Below are 27,577 nucleotides of genomic sequence, written 5' to 3' on the forward strand. Positions count from 1 at the left end.
TTTGACAAATGCAAGTTATTTATTCTCTCATGATCCAACAAAGTTAAAGTGATAAAAACTGGATTATACTTTCGGGATCAATACGGACGTCACAATAATATTAGTAGTACTAGATCGTGGTATATACAGGGCAAGAAACAGCGCCATATATCGACAAATTGGTCCGCGACGTCTGAAAATGACGGTAAAGCGAAAGTATGCAATGCACTGCTCCCATGACGGATGACAAGATGGGGAACGGTCCCTTTTTACTGAAAAATAGCCGCTAACGTGCTGGAAAATAATGATGCTCTGCTCGGGTTCCCGTGACGTCAATGGAAAATAACACTGATGCATCCTGCTGGCTGCCTTCTTCAGTCTTGCTAACGCTTGTGCTGGTGAGGGGAGAGTCTACCGATCTTGCTCGATCGAACCCCCGGTGAGACGATGGAAGAGATTCTCGTCAAGACGGTCGTCATTGTCTTTGTTTCTCATGGACAGAAAGATGTAACCGCCCAGAAACTCGTGCAGTACTTTGGGTCTGAACACAAATTGAAATGGCGATTCTTCTGCGAACTCTTGAATCATATATTCAACATGAAGATCTCATGCAATTGTACATTTCATATTACATTCAAATTCATATAGAAGTAAATCTGAATATTTCCAGGCGACGCATAGAGTTCGGGCACGTTCGTGCGAGACTAGAGTAGTTGAACTTCTAGATTGAAAGCCATTGCGTCATGCATAACATCGAGATGCAGCTACCATCAGAGCTTTGTTATGCAAATCAAAGAAAATAGAACCATACCAGAAATAATTTTGAAGCATGTTTTTTATATCACTCCGTTACATTTTGCGCAATATTTGATAAAAGTTGCAGGAAAAATTTGAATGAAAAATAGAGAAAAGTTGCAATATAAAATTCCTACTGACAGCTTAAAGCATGAAACTACATATATTCTGAGTATTTAGGAAGCTGCCGGAAGCTGTGAAAAAAGTTGCCAAAACCTGCCCTACTAATGACACTACAAATAAGTGCTATTTTCTGATACAAAAAATATCCCAAAGCTGCTTTCTACTTTACAAAATCTAAAGTGTAAAATACAAATAGTTTGGGTGAAAACCAGCTCAAGTATGAGTGGAAGTAATTAAAAAACACAGCCACTCAAGTAGTACTACTACTACTAATACTAGGTAAAACTGCTTCAGTATTTGGAAAAAGCAAAAATACTTTGTCAATGACCACTAGGGTTGCTCAAAAACTTTTTTTCCTGAATCTCGCTGGCTACGTGATCAAATCGTTAGGTTGCCTTCTAAAAAACGACGCACACCAAATTCGAATTCATTCCAACCGGTAATCGCGGATTTCGTACAGTTTGAAAATTTTGAATTTACAAAATGCAAAATGAATTTTTTTAAATTTTTCTGTCAACCCCATGAAATTGTTGCGCTGTCTTCAAAAACGATGCAAAACATATTCGACTCAATTCCAACCCGTAAAAGGGGAGTTATTAGAGTTTTTCTGCGATAATTCTGAGATTATCCTGGATCGGTGGATAATCCAAGAATTATCATCGAAAAACTCAAATAACTCTTGTTTGTCAAGTATGACGTGACAGGTATAAAAAATTCATCTCATTCATTACCATTTCCATGCTAGTCACATGATATTTGGAGACACGATTGTTGACATACAATTTCCTTCCAATTCTCTATTACTAGTTGTTGATGATTGCCCCTGACAAATGTTTGTCAAAAATATTCGTGTTCATTTCAATATCAATATACTATTCAAATTGAAATGTGAAACGAAAACAAAACAATCGAATTTGAACAACTTACGACTGCTTGGAACAATGAAAATTGACGTCATCTCCTCCTGCGACATTGATCATCAAGTTTTTTGACTCCCAGTTTACGCTCCACTCCTAAAAAAAAACAGACATTCACCACCACAAGGCACTTGTCGTAGGTAATAGCTATGTACACAAGACTGCAGTTTCACAGGCTTCTACCGACTGGAATCTCAGCATACATTGTGAATGGCAATGAAAGGACGTTGAGTAACAGAACAGGAAACTAATGATCGGGAAAGCAATCATAAACTGATCCACGATGACTCGATTAGGACAGCGTTATAAATTAATACGCATCAAGCAGGCGAGACTCACCTTCATTGTATTATATCTCCAAGTTTTAATTGCTTCTCCCGTGTTTGGATCCATTCTGATGAGTCGATTGAACGCAAACGCCGCCAGTTCCTTCGTTCCGACATTGAAAAGGACAAGGTACGCATGAAGAAGAAGTCTAAAACACAATCTATCACAAAACAGCAACCTCTCTTCTGGAGCCTTTGAATCTGATATAGAAGTGAGTGAGGCCAAACTCTGGCAAGGCCTGCCAGGCTTTGATGTAATCCAGTTTGGCGTTGATCGACGTGTGGGAGTTGTAGTTGGTGACAAGGTCTTGGATCTTTTTCGTCACATTCTGAACAAGGACAGCCAAAATCAGATGCGGATCCTAAATCAGCTGATAGAGACTGCCGAAGATCAAGGACTGAGGTCACACTTGTACGAAATACCGATCTATTTCGTTGACGCTCAACATACTACTGCTTTTTCGAGTACCGTAATTTTCAAAGTATCGTACGCCCCATGTATAATACGCACCCCTAAAATAGCATGTAAATTATGGTAAAAAGCCTGTACCCATGTATAGTACGCACCCTGCATTTCAGTACATGAATAGTTCCGATTTCGTACACGATGTCATTCTGTTTTGCGATGTCACTCTTGAACAATCATTACACAACGATCGCTAATTATTATACAATTAGCAGGATTGTCTTTAAACGATAGTACCGTAATTTTCCGAATATAGTGCGCCCCCATGTATAATACGCACCCTTAAAATGGCGTGTAAATTCTGGGAAAAATCCTGTACCCATGTATAGTACGCACCCTGCATTCGCAGTACATGAATAGTTGTGTTTTAGCAGACGATGTCATTCTGTTTTGCGATGTCACTGTTGAGCAATCATAACATATCCATCGCTAATCATAATGCAATTAACGGCATTGTCTCTAAACGATAGTAGATAGCAGCCAGAGCCTGCGAGGCCGGCTAGGCAATAGTTCAGGCTAGCGACATGACGTCTTGCGCACGAGGTCTATTACAGATGCGATTGCTCAGCCCAACGGTTATGTCGTGCGCACCAGGCCTGTTGAACAGGCGACTGATTACGCAAGCAATTATATCTTGCGCACATGGCCTCTTGCGTACGTGATAGCTCAGGCCTGTTGTTGACGCGATGAATTAGCAAGGATTGGCGCATGCGCTTCCAGCAATCAACGACGTAATTTCGCTCGCGCACAATCGGCAAACTAACTCAGCCGGAGATCGCGTGCTGTGCAGGCGACTCTCGTTAATTGGCAACACGCTTCTCGCTAATTGGTAGTGGTTACACTAATAATACGAATTACTGGGCGCGATGGCTGAAAGTGATGCGCGATTGGAAACAAACATGAAAGGTGTGATTTCAAGTTTTTATCGAGGGAGATTTTTTATAAGGCTTGTTGTTCCCATGTATAATACGCACCCCCCTATTTTAGGGCAAAAAAGCGGCAAAATTTTGCGCATTATACATGGAAAATTACGGTAGATAGCAGCCAAAGCCAGCGACGCGGGAGGCGCGATAGTTCAGGCTAGCGACACGACATTTTGAGCACGAGGAGACCTTTTACAGGTGCGATTGCTAATCATTATACAATTAACGGTATTGTCTCTAAACGATAGTAGATAGCAGCCAAATCCTGCGAGGCCGGCGGCGATAAGTTTAGGCCAACGAACCGACATCTTGCGCACGATGCCTATTACAGATTCGATTGCACCTAGGCTAACGGTTATGTCATGCGCAACAGGTCTGTTGGAGATGCGACTGATTAGTGATTACGCAAGCGATTATATCTTGCGCACATGGCCTCTTGTATATGTATAAATTGCATATGCGATTGTTCAGGCCTGTCGTTGACGCGATGAATTGGCGAGAATTGCCGCGCGCTAGTGTCTATTAGTGACCTAATTCCGCTCGCGTACAAACGGCAAACCAACTCAGCAGGAGATCGCGTGCTTGTGCACACGACTCTCGTTAATTGGCAACACGTTTCCCACTAATTTGCAGCGCCTTACACTCTATAATACGAATTACTACGCGCGCTGGCTGAAAGTGATGCGCGATTGGAAACTAACATGAAGACAGGTGTGATTTCAAGTTTTTTATCGAGGGAGATTTTTTCAAGGTTTGTTGTACCCATGTATAATACGCAACCCCCCTATTTTAGGGCAAAAATCGTGAAAATTTTGCGCATTATACATGAAAAATGACGGTAGTTCTATTCGTAGTTGTGGGTTTTGATATGTGACTTGTTCTAATTCTAGTTGCGGATTTTGAAAATCGAGTATCGGTAGTTCTAGTTCTAGTTGCGCATTTTGAAAATTGAGCAGTTCTAGTTCTAGTTGCGCATTTTGGAAATACAGTAGACCAGTAGTTCGCACGGGCAGATTAAGAACTGCGGCAGCAACAATAGCCTTCTTGAAGGGTTGTACAGCCAAAACGACATTGTCTGCATTTATCAAAGGCAGGAAAAATAGTACATCGAGCCTAAGCCATCTCAACGATTCGAATTTTTTATGCATGTGATGTCTTATTTGGTGATATCATTGTTGATGTGTTGACATTTTCTGTCAAATTCTCGACTAGTTGCTGACGACAAACCCTGACCAGTATCAGCCAAAAGCATTTTAGTTTCAATATCAATATATGATTGAATTGTATAGTGAAGTTGGTTGAAAACGTCATTTCTTCAAACCCATACCAACCTTGTTTCCCAACTTTTTCAGATGTCGTCTGGCCACAAAATATTCCGGTTCGATATTGACGTCATCAGCTGAATGATGCGCGCCTGAACAGAACAACGATTAGCTTTGGACAGGGTTGTAATGTAAATCGTAAAAGTAAAGTTGACCCGCGACTTAATGCCTCCTGATTTGGTTACAACCCTATCTTTCAAAGAAAAAAAACAAAACTGCAATCGCTTACTGCTTCCGCTGGACCCGGTCCTCTGCATCTTGAGCAGAGTCTTCAAATTATCAACCTCCGAAGTGTAACTCGAGTCGGCCATGGTCTTGCCCTTTGCGGCCAGCTTGCAAGCCGCCATCCATTGGGAGTACGTCTCGTCCTAGAATAAGCAAGACCTCGTTGGAATGTGACACGACATAACGAAATAGGCGAGGCTCACATCCTCACAACGAAGGCCGACTTCGTTCATTCCTTCCGCAGTCGGCAGCATCAATCTGATCGCGTACTTGTTGTCTTTGATATTCACTTCTGGCACGACTTCAGCGCCTTTCACTGAGAACTGAAGAAATCATTCTCAAAATACACCGATATCCCATCTTTCAATGTATTAAAATGATGAAAATTTTAGCAACAAATTGAATTGAATAGGACTCGTTAGAGCAGGAGTTCCCAAGCCAGGGGTCGCGACTCCAAGGGGCCGTCTGCCTATTGTCTCAAGGTCGCGGAGAGGTGAATGAAACACTAACGACTATTACAAGAATGCCAATGAAGGGGATGCTGAGAATCTTCGTTTATTTTTGAAATAAAGTAAAAAACGACCTCCGAGGAATTCGAAGCCAGCAAACCAGGTACTAGATCAGTAGCAGCATGATTGCGAAGCGACACCTACTATAACGTAAGGTTGGTGTCTGGCAATGAATTACTACACGAGGGAGCATAGAAATCAATAAGACTGAAATTGCTCCGTCCAAGAAAACTACAAGTTGCGGGTCGTGCTCTGTGTTAACAGTATTCATACAAACACACCGAATAACCTCGTAGATGGCATCTGTATTTGGCATGACGCTGGATTTCAATTAGCGCTACTTGAATACTTTGATTAAACACAGATAGAAATCGTTCCCAAGGACCTACATAAGTTGATACAGTATTGATAGATGGAGGTTGAAGAGTTCATAATTGCATAATTGCTATTATTGAGCACTAGGGGCAATGTTCCCTCTAAGCTGCGCACGTGCGCAAATGCGCAGTGCTGAAACGGTCTCTGCGCACAGAAAATCTATGCTGCGCACAAAAAATCAGAAATGATGTTTTTTTTTTTATAGTTGTTGCGCACGGTTGTCCAATGGACCACGCAGACGCGCAGATTCGTGAAAATCAAGATGGAACATTGCCAGGGCCAAATAGTGTTATCACTGAAGTCTGAAACCGGGGTACAAGTGCGCCCCGCAAAGGTAACTATTGCGCTCCGTGAAGAAATGAGAGTTCACAAGTTCACAATCACCTGCTCCTCACGGAAGATTTTTTTTTAGTATGGCCTCGTACACGTGAGCGATACTGATATCATTTCAATAGCGCATTTTTTTCTGGGAATGGCAAAATAACATGGTTTAACAAAGTTATAAATAACAATGGGCTAGCTCGAAGTTAATCTGCGAGAAACTAACGAATAGTAGTCTTCTCCGTGTGGCATGAACATTGCGTAAGATTTAATCATGACCGTAACTTTCGCACCCCGAACTCCCCAATTGGAGGGGCCAAGCTTCAAGGGGGTCCGAATTTATTTCGAGAATTAACATAAATCATGGTGTATTTTTTTTGGAATTTTTCAGGAATTTTTTTTCGCGCTACGCGCGTTTTATTATTGTCAGATATCTCATTATTGGGTACCCTTTCCCAACAAAAATTAGGTATGATTTATAGAAATGGGCAGTTGGGCGTCGGCCATTACCGCACCATGACGCGCCCAAGACATATGAAGTTAAAGGCTATGTAACATGCGACTCCAAGAAGTGCGCCAAAACGATCAGCAGCGAGAAAACCTGGGCGAAAAAGACTGCCCCGGTGCTGACCGAAAACTTCGATATATACAAATATATGTGTAACTGTCCATGTCCATAGGCGCCTAAAAGGCTGGCGACAAATGTTCCTGTCCTGGCGATCCGAGTCCCACAACAAGACAAATGCCATATCGAGGGAACATTATTTTCCAGTTGAGAAATACCAATTTGAAATCGTGTACGTCTTTTACTTTAGTACGTTTTGGCGATTTCAATATCTTTTGACATAGCAGATACGGGGTCACGAAATAGCATCATGTAACGAAGTCATTATATCAACGGGTACGCCCGAAGATGTTTTATTTTAATTTAGAGGGCCTATCTATTCCAACACACCTCACTGGATCAGCTCTACCGGTAAATCTGATTATGTGAGCAGGAAGAGGATAAAAATTGATAGCAATATATATGCAATTCACGATCATATTGGCCGATGCAATCATGAATTATAGAAATTTTTCGCGCTTAGGGTCGCTACTACTAAATGGGCACCCAATGTACATCATAAGTACCGGAAAAAGCCTAGAGCCGTGGGGGGGGGTCTGGGAGGCGAAGCCCCCCAGTAGCTAGTTTTATCACCCTATTGGAGGGTGGTTGCGCACTGTTGTCCGAGGGCCTGCGCAGTGAGTTGGCGTGTTTGCGCAGACTCTTGAAAAATTAGAGGGAACATTGACTAGGGGTTGTCCAAAATTTGGAAAATCTTACAAATCCTCCGTTGTAATGTCTTATTCTATAGATTATTGATGAAAAACGACAATGGGCCTAAAAGAAGCTCACAGGAAAGCCGTTAAGATTTGGTGCAAAGAATTTCAAAGTAGCTGCCGAAGAATGGGCGTGCCACCGACCATAGAACGGCGAGAAGACTATTAATCACGAAACCACGGCTCTTGATTGGCTAATCCGCTATGCTCCAATAACCAGCAGCTTGCTGATTAGGTGATCAAGGAGTCTGCTACCGGCGGCGATTCTAAAAGCGCATGGTATGTAGGTTGACAGATAATGAATTAGGATTGATTCAGGGTATGTTGAGGTACGAAATACATGATGAACAAACAACAGCTGCTGCACAAAAACGTCTAAAGCAGTGGTTCCTAACCTAGCCTCCAGCGCCCCCAAGGGGTGCTGGCGATTTTGAAGGGGGCGGAAGCGCTCAGGGGGCGATATGGGGCCCGTTGGAGAAAAATGGCTTTGCAGTACATGATGTAGTAGTAAGACATATCCTTAATAAGTATTCAGAGCAAATTAACATTCCACAAAACATGTCAAAACCCGAAATTTTGCTACATATGTTTTCATAAATGTAGTGTGTTATTATAATTCATGTAGAATGAATTGCGCATACTTTTAGATCACCAATTTCCCGTTAAAACACTGCCGTCACGCTTGCTAAGGTTATTTTCAACAAAATGTTTCCAACTAGGTCATAGGCGCCGACTTACGCGGTTACGAGGTGGCGGCCACCTCGTACGAAATACTCAAATGCCCAAGTGATTTGTGACCGGTAATTAGTAATCCAGCGAATCGTCGCGAGCTCGTTGGAGACGTCTTCATTTTCGATACGTGCGTGTGCCAGTCGCGTAGCCTTGGGGGTTTCGGGGTTCGAATCCCCCTGTTTGAAACGCGAAACCCCGTCATTTTGAAAGGACCATTGTAACTCTAATGTTCAATTGCAATTCAAAAATTTTGTTATCAGTGTTCGCGCGGCCGATTTGCGAGAAGCGTCAATTAGCGCGCGTGTGTGATGATATCCCGCTGAGATGGTCGCGAAATTAGGTCAATCATTCCCGTGCGCCTGATTTATCACGTCTCGAACAACCTTGATTCCGCGGGCTTGAACAATCGCATCTGCGGCCCAGTTCACACGGTATCATCGCTTGACTGCGCAATCGCATCTTCATTGGCGGCTTCTGCCGGTTGTGCACGATATCATCGCTGGCCTTCACGATAGCATCTCTAATAGGCCTAGTGCGAAAAATATCATTGCTGGCCTAACTATCGCGTCTCGGGCTCCCTTCTCTCGCTGGTTTGAAGACAATGCGATCGAGTTTACACTGATTGTCATATTAATTAAAGAGCGACATCGCCAAACTAAATAACATCGAATCGCTGAAAACAGACTGTAACGTGCGTAATTGATGTCCGCTAATACTTGAACATAACGTTCAGAAGATGTGTATCATGGCTTGACTTCTAAAAGACGTAAAACGTCTGAACCATCTGAAATCGGTGCCATCAGGTTAGCACATCTTGATTTGGGAAAACTGTCGCCGAGGGTGCGTAATACGTGCTCATATTTAATTGTTTGCCAGAGATCAGGCACTCGCTAATTGATAGCACTTCCGGACTCTTTAGCAAGCTTATCATACGCCTAAAATCGTCAACAAGAAGATATTATATTATCGTCATTTACACTTGTACTTAATCCGAATTGAATTGATATTGGTAAATTTGAAAAAATCCATGTCCCGCTAATTTTCCGACTGGCCACGCGCCTAGCGTGTGCTGACAAGTACCATCATAGATCTCCTCGCCCGACCACGCGCTCAAATAGGCGTTCTACTTTTCTAAAATCTAAATTATGTGCGTCCATATTCGTTCACAAAACCATTCTTGAGCTAGCTAGCTTCGTGATAGTCTTGGTAATAGGAGCGCGAAATTGAAAGGTGTGTTGGTGTGTGCCTGCAAATTGGAATTTATTTCTGCGCATATTCGTTTCTCTAACAAGGCTTTGCCAGTAACATTACTCGGGAAATGCAGCAATACAGCTTAAATACCGATATGTGCGATGTGCGTGCACGCGGCATGTAGTAAAGTGCGTTTTAGTGCGACGTTGACGTCATCGATAGGGTACAATTATGACGTCACAAGATTTCGCCACCTCGTAAAAAAATAAAAGTCGGCGCCTATGAACTAGGTATCATATCCTGCAGCGCACAGCGTGTGGAAATCGAAGAAGGAGGCACTGTATATCACTTTTGAGAGTGAGAGCCCCTTGTACATAAAATATGTTTTTAAGCTTACGAAATGAATAACTAAATATACTTGTATTTGAGAGTAACAAAATTAAGTCGTAAAAATATTTCTTCATCGTATCTTAAAGGATGGTACTATCTACTGTTGTGGTCCACAATGTAACATGAACAGTATATAATGAGTTGCTTTGTTTGAAATACATTCAGCATAGTATGCGCTTATTTTTACACCTCTTTTTAACGTCATCATTAAGGAATTTGACAACACTTGCAAGTGAATACAATTTGATGTAAGCATCTGATAAGCGCCAAGCATAACCCGCTGATTCAGCCGATCCTTAGAGCTTTCAAAACTTCAACTTCAATGTACTACAACCTGACCGCAATAAGATCTCACAAATTATAGTCTTATTGTTACGCTTTATATTTGTATTCAATAGTGATATATTCTTTCTGAAACTAGGGATCCCTCGCCACTTGCAAAAGCGCCTATGCTTTCCCTCATTGAAAACAAAGCATATAGGCTGCGGCGGTCTCCTTCACAATAAAGCGGTCATGCTTTAGACGTTTCTGTGCAGCTGCTGTTTGTTTGTTCATCATGTGTTTCGTACCTCAACATTCCCTGAATCGATCCTAAATCATTATATATCAACCCACATACAATGCGCTTTCAGTATCGTCGCCGGTAGCAGACTCCTTGATCAACTGATCAGCATGCTGCTGCTGTCGTGGTCATTGGAGCATAGCCGATTAGTCAATCAAGAGCCGTGGTTTCGTGATTACTAGTCTTCTCGCCGTTCTATGGTCGGTGGCACGCCCATTCTTCGGCAGCTACTTTCAAAGGCTTTGCACGAAATCTTAACGACCTTCCTGTGAGCTGCTTTTAGGCCCATTGTCGTTTTTTATCAATAATAATCTATAGAATAAGACATTACAACGGAGGATTTGTAAGATTTTCCAAATTTTGGACAACCCTATTGAGCACCTAGTAGGCAGCTTTCCATATGAGCCGCGAGTAGGTATGGCGAAGGTGCTGGGCATTTTTTAGTAATCAGCACCAATGTTGCTGACACAGTCTCTGCGCACAGAAAATCCGAAATGATGACCTTATTTTAGTCGCTACGCACTGTTGTCCAAGGGTCTGCGCAGTGAGTTGGTTGCTGAGTGTGCGCCGACTCGTCAAAAATGAGAGGGAACATTGATCAGCACGTCAAACCGAGAGACGCGTTGCACAACATTTTCAAATCGAAATTTGGAGTCGTGACCATGAAAACGCTGGGAAATCCGGGATTACAGCAACATGTCCATATTCTGATTTTAATGTACATGCAAAATATTGCAGTTCAATTATAATCTCATTTCAACTTTTTCTGAATACCAGTGCCAACCACCGCATCGCCTACAATCACTGTACATGTGCAATGAACACTGTACAGTCATAGTGGTTACTGTCACAGATAATAAATAGCGATAGTGATGTAGTAGCTCGACATTTGCCGTTCTCGTGCTAATGAGAACGCAATTCGATTGACTTGATATCAACTAACCTTGATTATGTGGAATTGAGCTCAAGTTTCAAGTTTTTGTGAATTCAGTCATTCTAATTCTCCACTAATTGGGATAAAACTGTGTAGCTATCATTTCAATTCTGATCTTATTTAGGAAAGCAGAAAATTTCCTAGTTATACGAGTCTAAGATCGAGTGACGATCGACCGACCTTATCGACAGGAGGTATGCGGTTAGAAACGTCATCCTCGCTCTTGTAGTAAGAGATGGTGGTGTCCTTGAAGAGGAACCAGAACTTCTTGTAGCTCTTGATCAGTTTTTTCGGCCTGGAATCACGGTACAGGGTAGACATGGCGAGGGGGTGGGAATAGTTGACAACAGACTTGTACGAGGGTTGTTAGTTTGTACAAGCCTAGTCAGTAAACTCACTTGAAGAATTTGATGTAGTTGGCAAGCTCCGGGACGCTCGTGATGTCGCCCTGCTCCACCGAGAAAAAGATATTTGGAGATCACGAGGGAATGATAACTGATAACAAGATGTCACCTTTGGATTATTTCCGCCCATTCCGAGAGAGTCCTCGAGCTCGTGTAACGCTTCGTCGATATCTTTGTTTTTGTCGTCGTCTTCTGCGTCGTCTGCAATGTTCTCTGCCAGCCGCGAGATGTGAAACTATAACAGAATGGAGTCCTGTTCCGAATTTTCGGCTAACTAGAATGATAGCTAAACAGTTTTTTTATTAGATTAAAGCAAATTAGCAAAAACTTGCAAATTTTCCGCATTGGGAATAAATACCATCATTTTTCATGTATAATACTGCTCCAGAAAATTGCATGTAGATTCTGTTGACCGACTTGCGAGAATGATAAGTTACCAACGATGGTTATGTTTTAGTAGCCTATTAGCGGAAATCCATTACGCACGTTGAAGTCTGCTTGCAACGATTTGATGTCATTTTGTTTTGCGACGTCACTGTTCGGATTGTTCTAAACGATGGAGAGATAGGAGCCAAGGCATGCGAAGCTCGGGATTCGATAGTTCAGGCCAGCGACGACGTCTTGCGCACGAGGACTATTGCAGATGCGATTGCTCAGGCCAGCGGTTATGTTGTGTGCACCAGGCCTATTGCAGATGCGACTGTTTAGGCCAGCGATGATATCTTTCGCACCTGGCTTGTTTTAGATACAATTATTCAGGCCTGTTGTTGACGCGATAAATCAGGCCAGCAAGGATTGGCGCGCATGTCGTACAGCAATCAATGACCTAATTTTGCTCGCGTACAAATGGCAAACCACATCAGCAGGAGATCGTATGCTATTGTGCAGCAGAGATGTATCTTGCTAATTGGCAGCGCCCAAGACCATCAATACGGATTACTGGGCGGGATGGCTGAATGGGATGGCCGATTGACAACAAACAAGAAGAAAAGTGTAATTTCATGTTTTATTTCGAGGGAGATTTTTTTTTAAATTGTTGCACCCATGCATAATACGCACCCACCCACAAATAATTGAGAAGATGTTGCGCATTGCACATGGGAAATTACGGTACAGCAAAATTCAGTTGACACCAAATCAGTGAGAAGTGAGAATTACATAGCAGCCATTCGCTCGAACGAGTCCAATTCAGTAAGTAGAATTCTGTAGTTGACCACATCTGACGATGACACGATAATCCTACCTGCAACGTAGCAAACATGATCATTTCCTCCTCCGTACAATCGACCTCCTCACACAGCAACGTCCATCGCGCTTGTTCATACAGCTGGTTGATCCGAATGGCATCGTACTGGAAACAGGGGTGTAAAACACGTCAGCCATAACTAACGGGGCAGGTTTTTGCAACTTTTTTTCACAGCTTCCGGCAGCTTCCTAAATACTCGGAAGTTATGTAGTATGGTGTTTTAAGCTGTTTGGAGGATTCTTATATTGCAACTTGTCTCCATTTTTTTCATGCAGCTTTTTTAAAACTTTTTCGGTTTTTCAGGAAATTTTTGCAAGTTTTTTTTTCGATTTTTCATGCAACCAACTTTTTACTGGAAATATTTGGCACTATATGTAAATAGATCGCTTGATTATTTCCGTCGTTTAAATTTGAGGTCCTTTACGATTCCGAAGTTATGTAGTATGGTGTTTTAAGCTGTTTGGGGGATTCTTATATTGCAACTTGTCTCCATTTTTTTCATGCAGCTTTTTTAAAACTTTTTCGGTTTTTCAGGAAATTTTTGCAAGTTTTTTTTTCGATTTTTCATGCAACCAACTTTTTACTGGAAATATTTGGCACTATATGTAAATAGATCGCTTGATTATTTCCGTCGTTTAAATTTGAGGTCCTTTACGATTCCGAAGTTATGTAGTATGGTGTTTTAAGCTGTTTGGGGGATTCTTATATTGCAACTTGTCTCCATTTTTTTCATGCAGCTTTATTAAAACTTTTTTGGTTTTTCATGAAAGTTTTGCAAGTTTTTTTTTCGACTTTTCATGCAACCAACTTTTTACTAGAAATATTTGGCACTATATGTAAATAGATCGCTTGATTATTTCCCTATCGTTTAAATTTGAGGTCCTTTCCGATTCGACGTACATTCAGGCCATACTGCCGAAAGTTATATTTTCACTGGGTTAGTTTTTTCAGGCTATTGATTTAGTTGAAGTCGCCAACACTGAGTTTTGCAACAGTGCCTTGGATATGGATCGATTCGAGTATCTCGCACCCTAATCATTTCACGGAACTTGTTCATAAATGCAACTTTTTAGTGCAACTTTATGAAAAATAAATGCAACATTACAAGGATTTGACTGCAACAAAAACTTGCCCTACTGATTATCCATTTATGCGCAGTATAACGTCACAATTTACTTCCTACTAGGTGAGATTATTTAGGGGGTAAATACAGTAATTTGGGCTTATTTATAAGCATACGTCTTAGAGATGGTGTGAACGTGCGGTTCACGTTCACAAACAAACCTTAGTAGGTTCTGCACTGAGAACCTTTTTCATATATTACAATTTTTCATGTCATTATCACGTGTCTTTGGTTGAAATTCCTTGCTTTTCAGTATCCGCAAGGCGCTGGCAGCATGAAAAGAAACTCAGCCCTAACCAAGCATACACCTTGCCAATTTCAAAATTTGTTTGCTCGGAATATTCAGCTTCTCGTTTGCAAGTCTGCAGCGATTCTCTGCTGCAAGCTCGACCCGCAATCACACAATAGCAAGAACAAAACACGCTACATGTTGGAAATCAGCAAATGGAACTTAGTCCACCAACCAATTATTTACATCAACAAATTAGATATAAATAATGCATCAATGTCTATTGTAAAAATAACTATCAGGCGTACAAGGATCTATCTTGATTTGATGTCCTTATTGGATACCCGATAAGGTCGTTGGTTACTGTAAACCTTGGTTTTTAGATAATATCTGGAGCAAGTATAGGATTAGGAACCGGTGTTTCGCTCTTCAAGAAACACATCTGTCTGATCTAGTCAAGTCCTCGTCAGAATTGTTGGCAAAGTGACAGTAGATATTGATTTTGTGGAATTATTATGATAAACGTCAGCATTGTGGCATAATGTGGCCTTGCCTGAGTCTTCGCTGGACGCTAGGTATCATGTACATTGATATATTAGGCTACTTTACAGAAATGTAGGGTTGGAATAGGTTCACGTTCACACAAAACTTTTTTAAAACACCGCTGAAGCAAATCGGATGGTGAGGAGCCTAGATGAGCCTTTCACGTCCGCAGTCATTTGTTACATGCAGGACCTTAACTGAACCAATTGGTGCATCGAGCTCGAAGAGCGGCCAACATTATCTCATGGATCAACATAAATTATGCAGCATTTGTTAGGAGAAATATTGAACTTCTTTCAAATTTTCTTAGCGCCGCGATTTGAAATCGTCAGATGTCTTGGATTAAATAGGGGTACCCATCTCGTCAATAAAATAATACGGATGATTTATAGAAATAGGCCTTTCTGTGTAGGCCATTACCGCGCTATGACATATTAAGACATATCAACCAACATGTGACTCTGCGAATTGTGCTTCCAAATGATTGACAAAAACCCTCTGCCAAAACGGATCGAAACCTTTGGTATATATATGACGAATTGTCCATTGGCTATAGGCGCCTAACTGGCTGTCTCCAAATATTGCTGTCACCAAAAATTCACAGTAGTACAGGCAATTTCCAATATCATTGATCGAATGCCATCATCAATTCAGTAAAATGTTCAAATTGTTCATGCTAGACGCGACCAGATAACTGTGACACACTGACAATATAAAAACTGGCCCCCACGAGCTGTGGTTTAAAGTTTAAACGTTAGTCGCGAAAGGGCTTCTGGTGGGCCGCGCAATGAATTTTGGATGAAAAGTGGGTCGCGAACTGAAAAAGGTTGGGAAGCACAGTTCTAAACTACTGTCAATCTCGTAAAACGAATGTCATATCCGTAATCAGCAACCTTGAATCCCTCAAAAAACATTCCTGGGTGTTCTACCAGTGGTATCATTGGTTTGCCGATGATATCATGTCGATATCACACTTTAAATGAAATGTCAGTGTCGGCCATGAGAGGTAAAATATATCGGCCATTTACATGACGTCACAGCATGGTGGCAGCGAGTCAGAGAACTCTGATCCGCACTGTCAGACTGGGAATATCGATCTATTCCTTATAAGTTACAGGTGCCCAGATGCAGCCTTTCTAAATTATTTCATGCCCCGTAAAACAGGGACGCTGAAAACGCTGAAGTTTTGGAAATGCGCCTCAAGCTAGACGCCACATCTTTAGAATATAGGCTGAATATACATCGGGCTTGACAGTGAAGGCACAAGTGATCAGTATTATCGGTACGGGCTCAAGAAGCCAACCTAAGTCGGGCACATCTGAACAGGTGAAATCCTACCTTCGGATTGAGATCGTAAAACGAATAAAATTTGAATCTGAGAAGCATTGTGTCGTTTTCCTTGACGCGTTGTTCCATCAGAGACTTTGAGCTGTCGAGCCATCTAAAACAGCAGAGATGAACGAACGTTTAAAATCTCAAATTCTATGTGGCAAGAGACTCTAGGTCAGGGATTTGTATCTTTTTTGACATCGTGGCCTCTCTTGGAAAATTTTGAAAAAACAACTCGGCTTTTGACAAGATGAGGAAATACTATTTTGATTTAAAAAAACTAGTTGATACAGTAACCGGTAATTAATTAGATAGAGTGAAAAAATGATATGAATACAACACACAAGAAACATGATAGTGCAAGTGCATTATTGAGTCATTACATATTCCGTTCACGATGGTTGAGCTTGTTTATGCTCTGACAATGTCTTAATTGCTCATTTGGTGGTGTGACGATTCAGCTGCTTCGATAATGAATGTGCAAAACACTGCAGTGCTTTGTCTTCCCAAGCAACATTGTGGATATCCACATTCGCAACATCTTTGAGCAAGGAGAGCCATTGTGCGGATTTTAAAACATGATCAAATTTAAAATAAAACAAAGAAAGAAACCTAAAGCAGTAGCTTTTTGCTGTAGGCCGAGGCCTACGGTTATTAAGTTTTAATTCATTTATTTATGTAAAGTGGAGTGGACTTGAATATGATAAATTTTCTCAAATGTTTTCATGGTCATGCTGAAAAGGGCTCCTGGCCCCCGAGGATTGCAAACCATTGCCATAGAAGGTACAAAGCTTCAATATGCAATTGCAAAATAGTTTCCCGTTTGAAATAAATCCGAATCATTTTTGAAACGAAACTCGTCAGTGGCAATCGTCAGCGACTAGAGAATTGAAACGAACTTTGCAGATCAAGTGTTGCGTCACCGACATGAAAATATGAATCATCAATGTACTATTTTTAGATTGTACCGTTACTCGTTCTGCAGGTACAAACTAGGTAGTCGGATTTTAACAAACTTTGATTGGAATGAATATGAATACAACATAGAATGGCCCCTCCCTATGTTACAAAATCTGTTGTGGCGATCATTTTACACACAAATTGAATTCTTCATTCAATGTTCGCGAATCGCACTTGTACAATTGTCGAAAGCACAACTTGAACTAGAACTACTCTCTTATTAAAAGTCGCAACTAGAACTAGAACAAACAACCATTAAAATCTGCAACTTACTAAAACGTATCTAACTAGATTCAATTCCAAAGCAACTAAAACGTAATAACTAACTGCAAATGAGCTAAGAAATATCGGAGATAAAACTGACATTGCAAAAGGAATGGCTTTCGAGTTTGAAATGGAAGGGTTTCCATCCAAATAAACTCACCCCTGCCTACCCCACTGTTAGAAGTGATGACTCCGAACTAGAAATGGCTGCATTACCATCACACAACAGAAGGACTCCCGACAAACGACCACACACAATTAGAACTATAACTAATCACTTCTCAAGATCCGCGTCTAGAACAAGAACCAAAAGCACTAAAAAACGGTGGTAACCTAAAAAAGTACTAGTATATTGCCAATGGCATAATTAATGACCATTGGAATTTGATCATTCATATTTGCTCACCCGGTGTTGCGTTTTGCTTTGTCGTGAAGCGATTTGGGACGAAATAGATTGGCCAGGGCGGCTGGCGATGGCTTTTGCGGAGATTTCATTAAAACTCTCGGGTCGATGAACGCGGCATCCAAGAGTTCCAGGCTGTTCGCAGAGAGCGGACTCAGACCTTTGTTCTTTGGTGTGAGAGTGTTGTACATAGGAGAGCCTGACAGAAAGACCAACGTCGCATCAGAGTTACTAAACTAGAACATCTTCAGCCCTTTCAAATAAGATTAGAATTGGAATTATACCTACTTTTCAGTTTTTTCCGAATTAGAATTATACTCAGTTTTTCTCAATTACATTAAAATTACAATGTCTGAATTGGCAAAAACTTGGAAATGGAATTCAATTCTAACGTAAAAATATATACAACAATTACTAAGATCACTTCATATCGAACCAGAATGATTCTCATAACCACAAGAATGGGAAATGTATGTAAACCAAGTTCAACTTGCTTCAGTAGTTTCACACTATACAGTACTAGTAGGGCAAAAAGAAAGCCTTTTCTTCGGATTTCACTGGCTACTTGATGAAATTGTTAGGTTGGTTAAATAACGCTTCACACCAACTTTAGCTTAATTCCAACCAGTAGAAGCGAATTTCTTGCAGTAGAAAGTTTTGAATTTATCATTAAAAAATAAAAAAATTGAATTTCAAAATTTTTATGTCAATCCCATAAAATTGTTAGGCTGTCAGTAGAGATGATGCATACCACATTGGGCTCAATTCCAATCACATGAAGCGAAGCTATTGCAGTAGAAGAAAAATTTCTAATTCCATGATTTTATAACAGTGGTTCCCAACGTGGGCGATTTGGCGGTCTAGGGGGGCAATAGGGGGGCGAAAAAGGACAAAGGGGGCGACGGGAGGCGAAAATGGCGAAGGGGACGATAGGGGGGCGATGACACGTCAAAACAGCTGACCTTTTTTCTTTTTTTTTAGTCAACCCACGGAAATTTAGTTACAAAAGTGTGAAATTATTAGGCTTCGAGCCGAAAAGTTGACCTTTTTTTTTAGTCAACCCGCCGGTGATTATAGTTTGTATGCCCAATTTTCGGTACACAAAATTTGGGGGGCGATGATCGGTGTTGAGCTTGAAAAGGGGGCGATGGGTCGAAAAAGGTTGGGAACCACTGCTTTATAATAACTACGGTAATTAATGAGTTAGTCACCGTAAATACTATTTTATTCAAATCCAAATTTTTCTATTGCAATAACTTCGCTTTTAGTGGTTGGAATTGAGCCAAATTTGGTGTGCATCATCTCTACTGACAGCTTAACAATTTTACGGGGCCGACAGAAAAATTTTGAAATTTTATTTTTTCATTTTTTAATGATAAATTCAGAACTTTCTACTGGTTGAAATGGAGCCAAAGTTAGTGTGCAGCGTTTTTTTAACCAACCTAACAATTTGATCAAGTAGCCAGTGAAATCTGAAGAAAAAGCTTTTTTTGAACAGCCCTACTATATACAGTTTTTCTGTAGCATTTTCACAGAAAGCAGAATGAGATTATAATCAAATCGAGAGCATAAAACAATTCAAAAATTAGATTAGAATAAGATGACATGTACCGTATCTGGCTCTATTCAGACTTCCAAATGTGCGAGTCTGTGTCCCGTAGAACCTCTTTCGGAAGATGATAGAAAATCTAACCTGGGGTGTAGGGAGAAGTGGGTGTCATGCTCGGGTTGAGGACGTTTGGAGCGATAAGACCGTCGTTGCCAGATCCATTGCCGTGCTTGGACGAATCGCGATGTTTAACTGCCGTTTCGGCCACTTTTAAAAGAGACAGTTCTTCCGGTCTTCTGATGTCTACAGAGAGGAGAGCGATTGTTATCCATTTCACAAAACTCACACCTTTGTTTTATCGGGAACGTACCGAAAAATCTGCAAATTTCCTTCACGGCCGAGAAGACTTTTGACGAAAAGTCTACTCTGATATTTGCGTACTGCAGATCGGGCAGTTGTAGCCTCAATGTTTTATGCTTCTTTGTGAAGCAAAGCTCTGCGTCTGCCTGGACCTCCTCCCGTACAAGGGCGTGGTTGCTGTTCATCAGCCATTTATTCTTTTTCGGCCACCACATCTCGTAGTCCGACCAATCCTGAGTTACGTCTGAACGAAAAATTCTACCATTTACACGCGAAAGAATGCACTTCCTGTCAAGATTGCTTTCATCGCAACATCCACGGCATTGACACATTTATTAGAACTAGCAGACTTTTCTGGTGCCTCTTTTCAAGAATTATCGGCACACGAAAGGCATTCAAACAGATTCAGAAATGAAATCAATATGGCATATACTACAATAATATAATATGAAGTTTGTAATGACTCGAATCGAGAGTTTTGGTTGACTTCACTTGACTAGAGTCAATTCTGAAAGCCCTAGTGCCGGCTAAAAAAACTGGTGAAATTGAAAATTTTTCTACCAATACTTCTGTGTTGATCAAAAAAAGGTGATTATTTTGGTTGACTCCTGCATCACCCACTTCTGTATAATTCTGCCTGGAAGTCGACTTTTTTACGAAATTCTAATACTTTTCTGGAAAAAAGAGGACAAATTCCAAAAAAAGAGGACATTTAGGCAACCTTCAAGGACAATATCAATTTGGTGAAAAAGGGGAAAAAAGAGGACAAAACCTCTTAAGAGGACGTATGGTAACCCTAATCGACTCGAGATCCATTCTACATGACTTGATTCAAGTTTGGTATATCACAACCGATACTTGAAAGATAATCCAAGAAATTGTCTGTTATCTGCTTGATAAATATGTTAAGAATGAGAGAATGATTATATTACGGAAAAGGCCTTCGATATCACCCAAGAGTTTCACAGAAGTGAGTTAGACCTGACTTAAACTCGATACATAACAGTGAACACGATGACTTGGACCCAGACTCGAGTCTCAACACAATAACTCGGACTAAACCCGTTGCCTCGACTTGTACCGTAATTTTCCGAATATAGTTCGCCCCCATTAGGGAAAAGTGAAAAAAAAAAATTTGAATTTCAAAAAGTGCCTCAGGTATTTGGTCTCAAATCGAAAATGAATAACTTATATCATAATTTCAGGTTCTTACGCCCTCTAGTGGCCGAGCAATTTCACCAAACGAGTCGAAAATAGCTAATTTAGCCATATCTTGATAATCGCTTATGCTAGAAAGCCAGTATTGGGTTTAAAATCTGCGGAAGCAACATGTTTCTATCGCACTTCCATAGAACTTTGTCTTGAAAATGTACAGAAAAAAATTTACAAGCAAATTGTCGATTTTTAGACCGCCATTAAAAGTGTTGGTTGGTTGTACCAAGTTTGCAATGCCAATTAGCATGTGACTGTTTGTTACATTGCTGCTTTAACAACAGAATCTTGTTTGAAGGACTTATCAGTTGATTTTTATAGAAACCAAGTATAATTTGGATAGTTGAGAGCATGATTGAACTTTCTTTATAGTTGCAAAGGAGCTACATGAGTATGACCGTTGGATTTGGTGCAATGTATTTTCCATAAATGAGTTTCAATTGTGCGAAAAGTCAATCAACTGATGTTAAAATTTAGTGAATCAACTCAGTATCCCAAAAAATCTAGAACATCAAATTCTTATAAAGAAATGAAAACTACGTCCTTGCAAGATATTGATAAGCTTTTTGGTATCTTCTGCTGCGTTAGCAAACAGAGAGATAATATTGGACTTTAATGTGGCTCAAGGATGGCACCGAATGATTTGTAGATCAAAAAGCAGAACGCAAGAGAAAATGTTTGGTTGACATTGTTCCTCTTTCATCAGCTGACGAAAGATTTCGAAGGTAATCAGTCAAGCTCAATCCAACAACCCGGTGCTTCTAATGCAGGTGCCAGCACATCTATTGGGCAATTCAGCTTTGTTCAAAGTGATTCAGAATAAATGCAGCCTTAATCAACATCTTCTGGTGATTATTCAACTTTTATGGGAGGTGCTCAACCATCAAACCAAAACCGTGCGTTGTGGACCAACTTGGCAAGAGTTTGTGAACGGTATAATGTATCGGATCGTACAGGAGCTGTTGTTGCAGCTTTTGTATTGCAAGATGTTGGAATAATCAACGAAAAGAGTGATTCGTTTTTGGTAGATCGCGGCAAATTACGAGGAGAGGGAGAAAGGTGCAGAAAAGAAATACGAAAGAGAGGCAGAAAACTTGAATCTTGTGAATCTACTTCGATGGAAGAAAAGATGCCACTTGGAATATGGTTGAGGCACCCACTGGAAAATGCTCCATGACAACTGAGCTGGAGGAACATATTGTTTTAGTCGGAGAACCAGGTGAGTATTACCTCACTCACTTGTCACCTCCCAATGGAAAAGGCCGTGTTTTGGCAAAAGAAACATATATGAGTTTATTTCCAACACCAAACTCTGAAAAAACCTAGCTGTCGTGAGATCAGGCGGTACAGCTTCAATGACAGGGAAATTCAAAGGCTGCCTTCGTGCAATGGAAGAACTTTTACAAAGACCACTTCAATGGGCTATCTGCTTGCTTCATGGTAATGAGCTGCCATTCTACATATTTACCTTGAAAGTTGTCATTTATAATCTTGTATTGCGTGTTTGAATTACGCATTGCTGTGAAAACATATCGTTATGGCAGCTCTTTACCATGAGGCAAGCAGATAGCCCATTGAAGTGGTCTTTGTAAAAGTTCTTCCATTGCACGAATGCAGCCTTTGAATCTCCCTGTCATTGAAGCTGTACCGTCTGATCTCACGACAGCTAGGTTTTTTCAGAGTTTGGTGTTGGAAATAAACTCATATATGTTTCTTTTGCCAAAACACGGCCTTTTCCATTGGGAGGTGACAAGTGAGTGAGGTAATACTCACCTGGTTCTCCGACTAAAACAATATGTTCCTCCAGCTCAGTTGTCATAGAGCATTTTCCAGTGGGTGCCTCAACCATATTCCAAGTGGCATCTTTTCTTCCATCGAAGTAGATTCACAAGATTCAAGTTTTCTGCCTCTTTCGTATTTCTTTTCTGCACCTTTCTCCCTCTCCTCGTAATTTGCCGCGATCTACCAAAAACGAATCACTCTTTTTGTTGATTATTCCAACATCTTGCAATACAAAAGCTGCAACAACAGCTGTACGATCCGATACATTATACCATTCACAAACTCTTGCCAAGTTGGTCCACAACACACGGTTTTGGTTTGATGGTTGAGCACCTCCCATAAAAGTTGAATCATTACCAGAAGATGTTGATTAAGATTGCATTGACTCTGAATCACTTTGACCAAAGCTGAATTGCCCAATAGAAGTGCTGGCACCTGCATTAGAAGCACCGGCTTGTTGGATTGAGCTTGACTGCCTTCGAAATCTTTCGTCAGCTGATGAAAGAGGCACAACGTCAACCAAACATTTTCCCTTGCCTTCTGCTTTTTGATCTTCAAATCCTTCGGTGCCATCCATGAGCCACATTGAAGTGCAATTTTATCTCTCTGTTTGCTATCGCAGCAGAAGATGCCAAAAAGCTTATCAATATCTTGCAAAAACGTAGTTTCCATTTCTTTACAAGAATTTGATGTTCTAGATTTTTTGGGATACCGAGTTAGTTCACTAAATTTTAACATCAGTTGATTGACTTTTCGTGCAATTTGAAACTCATTTATGGAAAATACATTGCACCAAATCCAACGGTCATACTCATGTAGCTCCTTTGCAACTATAAAGAAAGTTCAATCATGCTCCCTACTATCCAAATTATACTTGGTTGCTATAAAAATCAACTGATAAGTCCTTCAAACAAGATTCTGTTGTTAAAGCAGCAATGTAACAAACAGTCACATGCTAATTGGCATTGCAAACTTGGTACAACCAACCAACACTTTTAATGGCGGTCTAAAAATGAGCAATTTGCTTGTAACTTTTTTTCTGTACATTTTCAAGACAAAGTTCTATGGAAGTGAGATAGAAACATGTTGCTTCCGCAGATTTTAAACCCAAAACTGGCTTTCTAGCATAAGCGGTTATGAAGATATGACAAAATTGGCTATTTTCGACTCGTTTGGTGAAATTGCTCAGCCACTAGAGGGCATAAGAACCTGAAAATATGATAGAAGTTATTCATTTTCGATTTGGGACCAAATATCAGAGGCACTTTTTGAAATTCAAATTTTTCTTTTTTTCACTCCACCCTAGCCCCCATGTATAATACGCACCCTTAAAATGACGTGTATATTAGGGCTCTTCAAAAATAATTTTTTTTCTCAAACCTACTGGCTACTTGATAAAATTGTTAGGTTTCCTAATTTAAGCCTACACACAAAATTTGGTTCAATTCCAGCTAGTAACCGCTTTGCTACAGGAGAAGAAAGTTTTTATTTATTATATAAAAATAAATATTGAAAAATTTGAAAATTTTCTGTTCACCCCATGAAAGTGTTAATCTGTCTATAGAAACGATGCTCACCTAATTTGGTTCAATTCCAACCAGTGGAAGCGGAGATATTGCCGTCGAAAAATTTGGATTTGAATAAAATAGTATTTACGGTGACCGATTCTTTGTTTATTTATTATAGTTGTGCTCACCGTAAATACTATTTTTCAACTATTTTAATTTCAATGGAAGTAATGCTTCACATGTCACCAAACTCACCAAATTTCATCTTGAGAGCTTCCACGAGTCGAGAAATTGCGTATCCGACCGAATCCTCGCTCCGGACCAGAACGGGAACCCTCTGTTCTGTGACAGGTTCTCCCTGAAATTCAAACAGATGTTTGGCGTACAGCAGCGCTTCCCAAACTTGTTAAGGTCGCGACCCAATTTACTACACGCAAAGGTTCCGCGATCCAGCTCTAAACTTGGTCATGAAAATAGGACTGCAATTTTGTTGTCATTCACCTCTTCTTTTTTCAAACCTTTTTACACTTTGTATAATTAGTTTTTTGTTTCGTATAGTTTGATTGACAGCATTAAATACGCCAAATCATATATATCGTCGCGGTGGAGTCAAAGTAGATCCATTTTTCAAATTTGGAGGTACAAAAAATCCAGATTTTGTAAATTTTTTTTTTTTTTCAACAATACAATCAAAATACGATTGCATTACACTTTATACAACATAAGGCCAATATACGGCTGTATGATACAAAATGAGAGAGAGAGAGAGAAAATTTATTCGGTCCATGAACATTGATAATACACAGATAGATAAATACAAAGCAAAGTATATATAATTCAGAACCAGGCTGTAGCGAAGGGATCGGGAGATCATCAAGTCAGCTACAGCCTGAAAGGATGGTTGTAATATGAAACTTATCACATAATATAACACATTTGCAAGCAAAAAATATAACATATACGCGATGTATCAGAAACAGATGAAAAACTAAGTGGGATCACAGTAGGTAACCTGAATAGACGAGATAAAACAATTGCACTGGCTACAGGAACACAAACTAGGCAAAGAGATGCTGATTGACACATTTATAGAAAATGTTCATATTTTCCTACAAGATATTCGTGAAACATTTGTTTAAAGATATGGAGTGGTTTATCTTTAATATGGGGTGGAATGGAGTTCCATATACGAGGACCTTGGAAACTGATAGTCTTAGGATGTTCTCGGGGTAAGAATAGATTCATAGAAGAGCCTCGGGTATTGTGTGAATGGTGACTGGTGAGATGAGTGAAATAGTCTAGGAAGATTTCTGGCAGGCTCTCATTGTAGTAGCCATGCATGAGCTTACCTATTTCATAAAAGTGGATACCGTATCTTCAACTTTTAAGATGTTCAAGCGACTATATAAAGGATTTACACTATCTCTGCGATTGGCGAGACAAGTCAATTTAATTGCTTTATTCTGCAGGCTTTTAATCCGATTCAAGTATTTGGCTTTAGCTGAACCCCACAATGCGACCCCATAAGTCAAGTGCGAGTGGAAGAGTGTGTGATATATTGTTAGTCGTGTGGAGAGTGGTAATAGGAAACGAACTTTTCTTAAGATTCCTATGGCTTTCGATAGTTTAATGCAAATTGAATTAATCTGATCACCCCAGGATAGCTTATTATCTATTATTATGCCAAGATAGGATAGAGACGTCTGGAAAGTAAGTCTTTCATTATTGAGCTTCAGTACTATGTCTTTTGGAGTAGCTTTACCAAAGAACATACAGTGTGTTTTTGAAGTATTTATTGTTAGTCTATTGCTACACATCCAGTCATATATTTTTATTAGATTTGAATTACATGAATACTCAAGGTCAGCTGTATTACAAGATGAGAGCATGAGAGATGTATCATCTGCAAACAGTTGAATTGTGAAGTCCGATACATTGTCTATATCATTAATATAAATCAAAAATAGGAAAGGACCCAGAACTGATCCTTGAGGTACACCCATTTCAATTTCGAGCTTATCTGTTGAGACTTCACCATTTTTAACAAATTGCCATGTATTACGTAAATAGGACTGTAGTAGCTTATACATGTTACCCCTAACCCCTAACTCCATTGGTCGCATCGCTGACCAATATTTCACCGAATTGTTTTCTTTCAATTTTGAAATAAACTTCTGTCCATCTGTCTGGCAAGCTGATTACTAAAAATAGGCCAGGGTCAGCATCAGCAACTTCGCAAGGACATACAGCCTATTTGGGAAGCTGATTACTGAAACAAAATAATAAAATATGGGTCAATAAGGTCAACGTCCTCATGACGCCTAGGTTGAAAACCACTGACGTCGTGTGGCACAGTGGTAGACCTAGAACAATTCCTTTATCATCCATGGTTTAATTTGGTGTTAAGCAAGAGTGCGCATCAGGCCTACCTCGATCCACCTGGTACTGGTAGAGTGCCTGTCTTGTTGGTAGAACGCAAATAAATTCTCAAGGTGAAACTTGCACATCGATAATAATTTCTTAATTTAATGGGAATGGAGTAAAAATTTCTATTCGGTGTCTTCCTTTTTCAAGTGCTGATGCTATAAGAGATAAATTCAGCGTGAAAAAAGAGGGACTTTGTTTGCATTCTTACAGTATTTCGAGGTTGGAGGTCGAGAGCTGCAAAATTTGTTTAATGCAATTTTTTGTGAGCTTAATTGAAAATGGCCGCTGTGAAAAAGGTTATATTTTTCATCAAATTTTTTTGGAATATCTTGGCCATCGTTATTTCTCACATAACTGTATGGCCAGCATAAGCTCGAAAAAATGTAAATAAACAGAAAAATTGAAACTCATTTTTAGACCTATTTCGATTCAAATTCAGCTAACCTGCTCATTCTTGAGCGGTAGGTCAGTGACGATAATATTCAACTCCCAGGCATTGTCGGCATACGTCCCGTCTGCTCTTCGGAATCCACTCGTCATAGCAAACTGCTTCAATCTTATTCAATAATTCCAGAATTGCTGCGAAACTATGAAAATACAATCTAAAACGAAGATACAGGCATGATATTCGTCATTCTACAGCGCTTGTCGAGTTGATTAGGCGTTTCGGCTTGCTGTAGGACTGAATTTGAGAATTTATGACAGTTGAGAGGCATGTACTTATTGCGCAAGTTGAAGGCATGGCAGGTTACCAAAATTGGAAAAGGAATGTCACATATGTTGTTTGTGACATGATGCAACAATTTTATGTTGTGCGTTGTACGTCCC

At 40.2% G+C, this 27,577-nt stretch overlaps 1 protein-coding gene across 1 annotated transcript; it reads right to left on the reverse strand.

Moving 5' to 3' along the window:
* LOC145444573 (fermitin family homolog 2-like) lies at positions 1 to 27,382 on the reverse strand. The gene is made up of 17 exons (XM_080322574.1): positions 27,194 to 27,382; positions 24,578 to 24,680; positions 19,831 to 20,064; positions 19,605 to 19,763; positions 17,915 to 18,110; positions 16,294 to 16,396; positions 13,058 to 13,165; positions 11,924 to 12,049; positions 11,809 to 11,858; positions 11,591 to 11,705; positions 5,280 to 5,399; positions 5,081 to 5,219; positions 4,861 to 4,943; positions 2,320 to 2,469; positions 2,154 to 2,243; positions 1,825 to 1,910; positions 1 to 520 (listed from the first exon to the last, which is right to left on the reverse strand). The coding sequence occupies exons 1-17, from the start codon at positions 27,287 to 27,289 to the stop codon at positions 391 to 393; spliced, it is 2,088 nt and encodes a 695-aa protein (XP_080178700.1). The 5' UTR covers positions 27,290 to 27,382; the 3' UTR covers positions 1 to 390.
* Between the last annotated feature and the right edge of the window lie 195 nt (positions 27,383 to 27,577).

The sequence above is a fragment of the Botryllus schlosseri genome, chromosome 8 (assembly GCF_051294905.1).
Source record: "Botryllus schlosseri isolate E-star chromosome 8, Bs_hap1, whole genome shotgun sequence".
NCBI classification, from domain to species: domain Eukaryota; kingdom Metazoa; phylum Chordata; class Ascidiacea; order Stolidobranchia; family Styelidae; genus Botryllus; species Botryllus schlosseri.

Excerpts from the sequence above, each read along its gene's own strand:
- LOC145444573 (XM_080322574.1), bottom strand. The coding sequence starts at position 27,289 with ATGACGAGTGGATTCCGAAGAGCAGACGGGACGTATGCCGACAATGCC. Across the intron at positions 20,065-24,577 it reads AGCTCTCAAGATGAAATTTG|ACGTAACTCAGGATTGGTCG; the intron begins GTGAGTTTGGTG and ends TTTTTCGTTCAG. Across the intron at positions 2,244-2,319 it reads TCAAAGGCTCCAGAAGAGAG|GAACTGGCGGCGTTTGCGTT; the intron begins GTTGCTGTTTTG and ends GTCGGAACGAAG.